Below are 4,064 nucleotides of genomic sequence, written 5' to 3'. Positions count from 1 at the left end.
TCATCTAAGCGCTGTAGATAAGATAGACGCCATGAAATTCTGTGACAGGTCCCTTAACAAACCCCTAGGTAGAACACTTGATGCCAGTGCTTTACTCTCTCACTCTCATCCTTATCTTAGTGTCTTCACAGACATCTAAGACAACTCTTAGCCTCCTCACTTGCCTTGTGTTCTAGTCAAACACAGATGTGTTTCAGGTCCAATGACATTTTGCTGATGTACAGCATGCCAATTGTAAATGCCAGTGTTGTATTTCTTGAACATAGGAAATGCTGAGGTGCAGCTGGAATGATCAAGCCAGATCCATAGGAGGGAGACACACACATAGTGGATGTGAACTGGGGTACATTTCCTATCTACAATGGTATATGTACGTGAGTAGTGCCCTAAACTCTGATCAGATAAGGATCAGATAACTAATCTAGAGGTATTAGGATTAAGTAGTACATAGGAAAAATGTATGTTCAGCAGTATTTTCAAAACCATACAGCCTGTAGATTTAACTAATGATTTGCAATTCAGTATGACAAGTAAAGCCATACCGGCGAGGTTGTAATTAAATAACTACAGTCCTGGTTTTTGCTGATGACTCGATGCCATCCTCCACTCGCGTTTCGCCGTGACGCCGCCCTTGTCAATCCTCTTTAGATAAAACTCCATCGGCACTCACTCAAGCGCATCTTACTATTTCATATCCACACAAGCATCTCAATTGCTTCTCCATCATAATTTCATTCTCCTGCACTTTGCACGAGCCACTCTGACTGAAGGGGTCGTTGTGCCCCAGTGGAAGCCAGTAGCGCCGGGAAAAGTGTGTATCTCGAACTGAAGTAACGGTAGCCATCTCTCCGCGCCGGCAGACAAAACCTATAAATCCTGTGAGGTACTAAGACAAACTTTTCAGCCCATCCAACGGATTTAGGTGAAGGGGTACATCGCCCAGAAGGGAGCTGGTCTCGGGTCTGCATCGAGTTTGCGTGGCTTAGATAGTCGGTCTTGGTGGACATGTCGCTGTGGCTCCATGAGAACGACGAGGTGCGTCATACGAATCACTGACAGTATTATTTCTTCGTCCTAATCGTTGATCCGGCACAAGACAGCAGACGATTTCTCTTTAGTATCCTGCGACCTTGCTAGCATAGGCATGGAAACAGAAGAATTGCTCAATTGGAACTTAGCATCGGAGAATGTGTTGGAACTTAAAGATCCTGATGAGAATATTCACAAGACAGTCGCTTTGTTCACACAGAAGAAATATTAGAACCTTGTTTTCGACAGGGAAAATGATATGCGTTCCTATTTCCCTGGGTTAAAACCACATCAGCTTCAAGTCGTCAACTTCGTACTAGTACTACCACTTAGAATCGATCATAACCGCATGTCCAGCGCCGCTCTCTGCCCATCTTTTTGAGGGTACTTCCGAAATCGACTTTCAGGCCATCCTGCGCACCGCTTCACTAGTACTCGACGGAAATTCGCGCAGATCGTAGTGCAAAGCTTCAAAAGTAAGTTGACGAAGTACTCACTATTTGCTCGACGAATCTTTATATCCTATCGGGTGAGGAGAGCAAGCCGCTATTTACTCTATCTACTGATTCATCTATTCCTCTTAAGCATCGCAAATATCATTGTAGGACTCATATATTTTTCTGGTGAACAGAGTCCTATTGCCCAAGGAACTAGTACGGGCGAGTCAATCCGGCGTTCCATCAAAGAAGCGAGGCTCGGCCTCATCTTGGGTGACAGCGTTATCTCATGTACTGATGCCTCTTTTATCTAGCCGCACATTTTGCTACATCCCCGTGAAACCCATGACAAGGCCGCTCTCTTCGGCTCGCACGTGTCATGCACATTTTTATTTGCCTACTGAGCATTCAAAGCACAGCATTAACATCGAATGTCATTCCCACACCACGTATTTGGTCGTCATCTTGTTATGGTCATAGTATCCGCTTCCTGCGCGGCAGACGGGGGCATTCAGGCTTGAGATCATACCCGATCCCGGTACACGAACCCTCTTATATCAGGGGCTCGTGCATTCCAACGACCTCGTAGAATCTTCTAGCTATGGCACGTCTCACTATCCCGTCTCCTCCTCAGACACAAGGTCTCTCATCTAAGACTTTTTGCCCGCCTCCGCTCGATGGTTCCCTATTGTTCGGCCAAATATCCGAGTGGCATGAACAGCACTCTCCGCATCATCGACTCTTCACATATGTTGACGATACTGATCGGATTCAAGATATAACTTGGTCTGATGCAGCCAGGGCTATTCGTGCTGGTGCATGGCTAGCTAGAGAATGTGTACCTTGGAAGCAAGAGATGGGAAAGGCTCCCATTATCGGTATTCTTGCTGCCTCAGGTAAGTCGATTTCATGTGAATCTAGCAGAAAGACTTACTCGGCCGCATAGACACTATACCATATGCTACTATGGTCATGGGCATTGTCCATGCAGGTTATGTCGCATTCATTATCTCTATCCGCAACTCCCCAGCAGCAGTAGCTCACCTGTTGAACAATGTTGAGGTTAACCATGTTCTAGTTGGACGGGAACAGGCGTCGCAAGATTTGATACAAGAGGCCATCGTAATGCTCAAGTCGCAGTATTCAAGTGCAGGCATACCTAGTGTTTCGGCAATGCCGGTCTATGAAGACCTTTACTCACCGCTATCTGTGCCTTCGCTTGCCGATGAACTTCCGTGTTCGCTTCTGAGCCTGGACGCGCCCACTCTCATTCTACATTCATCAGGTGAATATTACATATTCTGGCCAGACCAACCATCAGCAATTCTTACGTTCCGTAGGTTCCACTGCATTCCCGAAGCCCATTATCTATACGAACCGTCGCGTCCTTGAACTTGGGACCACGCCATATTATGGCGAGCTTGATATCACCGGCTTAGTATTTTCCATCCACATGATGCCTATGTTCCATAGCATTGGTATCATGCATGTGATTTTAGGTGTATGTGCTTTGAATACAGAATTAGATCTGGCTCGTTTATAATTCTCACATGACCTAGGCCTCATGCGGTATCGTCACTGCTGTTTTCGCGCCCAAGTCTCCGCCGGCCGCTCCTACCACAGAGACAGTATTCCAAGGGGCCAAGGCGTGTGGCTGTGACATAATCATTGTGACTCCAGCATTTGTTGAGGTGCGTCTTTCACGCTTCTCTACCCCATCCGATCTTAGTGTGCTTTGGAGTCTTGGTCGCGCAACCCCGAATATGTCGCCTGGCTTGCGACGCTGAAGTTTTTGGTGCGTTTCTCGTCCTGAGTGTAGTTTCAATTCATGAAACATCTCGTACTGCTCTGGTAGTGGTTTGGCGGTGGCCCACTTAATAAGGAGGTTGGAGACTTCCTGTCTTCCCAAGGAGTGTCTCTTTGCATGGGCTATGGCTTGTACGTCGAATGGAAGCATCATGACTCCGTCTTATCTGACTACTCTATTTACTAGAACCGAAGCTGGTTGTATAAGTGTATTCATACCAGGTAAGCTTCCAGTTTTCCCAAGCAGCATGTGGATAATGAGTAACAATTATCCCAGCCAGGTCCTATCCCGATTGGGAATACATACCTTTCAATCCGGCTATTACCGCGCACATGTTGCCCCAAGGCGACGGCACATATGAGCTCATAGTATTGGTGCATTTTGAGTTGGGGTTGGTAAGCATAAAGTTAATATGTTCGTCCATTCTTCTACTAGGCGAGTGAGCGGGACCACCCGTGCCTCATTAATACCCAAGTTGACGGAGTCGACGCATACTCTACTTCGGATCGTCTTGCACCACATCCTTCTCTTCCCGGATTTTGGAGGATTGTGGGTCGTACAGACGATCAAATTATGCATAGCACAGGAGAAAAGGCGAGTGTTGTTTGCGTGTCAAATGCTTTGATAAATTAATGACTTGACGTACCAATCAGACAAATCCTGGGCCCCTGGGTTAGTTGATAGAATTTAAATCTAATTCTAAGACCAATATTTCTGTCAGAGAGTATCATGATGCAAGACGAGCACGTCGCTGGATGTGTGATGTTCGGTCGAGGACGCTTCCAAGCAGG

At 46.6% G+C, this 4,064-nt stretch overlaps 1 protein-coding gene across 1 annotated transcript; it reads left to right on the top strand.

Moving 5' to 3' along the window:
• Positions 1–2,067: 2,067 nt before the first annotated feature.
• Positions 2,068–3,906, top strand: FIBRA_09140 (uncharacterized protein; the record flags this gene model as incomplete). The annotated part of the gene is made up of 9 exons (XM_012321468.1): positions 2,068–2,362; positions 2,413–2,751; positions 2,807–2,967; positions 3,026–3,157; positions 3,196–3,261; positions 3,322–3,404; positions 3,460–3,494; positions 3,550–3,647; positions 3,709–3,906. The coding sequence occupies 9 exons, from the start codon at positions 2,068–2,070 to the stop codon at positions 3,904–3,906; spliced, it is 1,407 nt and encodes a 468-aa protein (XP_012176858.1).
• Positions 3,907–4,064: the final 158 nt, after the last annotated feature.

This window comes from Fibroporia radiculosa (assembly GCF_000313525.1).
Source record: "Fibroporia radiculosa TFFH 294 genomic supercontigs, scaffold10818, whole genome shotgun sequence".
Classification (NCBI taxonomy): Eukaryota; Fungi; Basidiomycota; class Agaricomycetes; order Polyporales; family Fibroporiaceae; genus Fibroporia; species Fibroporia radiculosa.
This window is presented reverse-complemented; position numbering and strand designations above follow the sequence as displayed.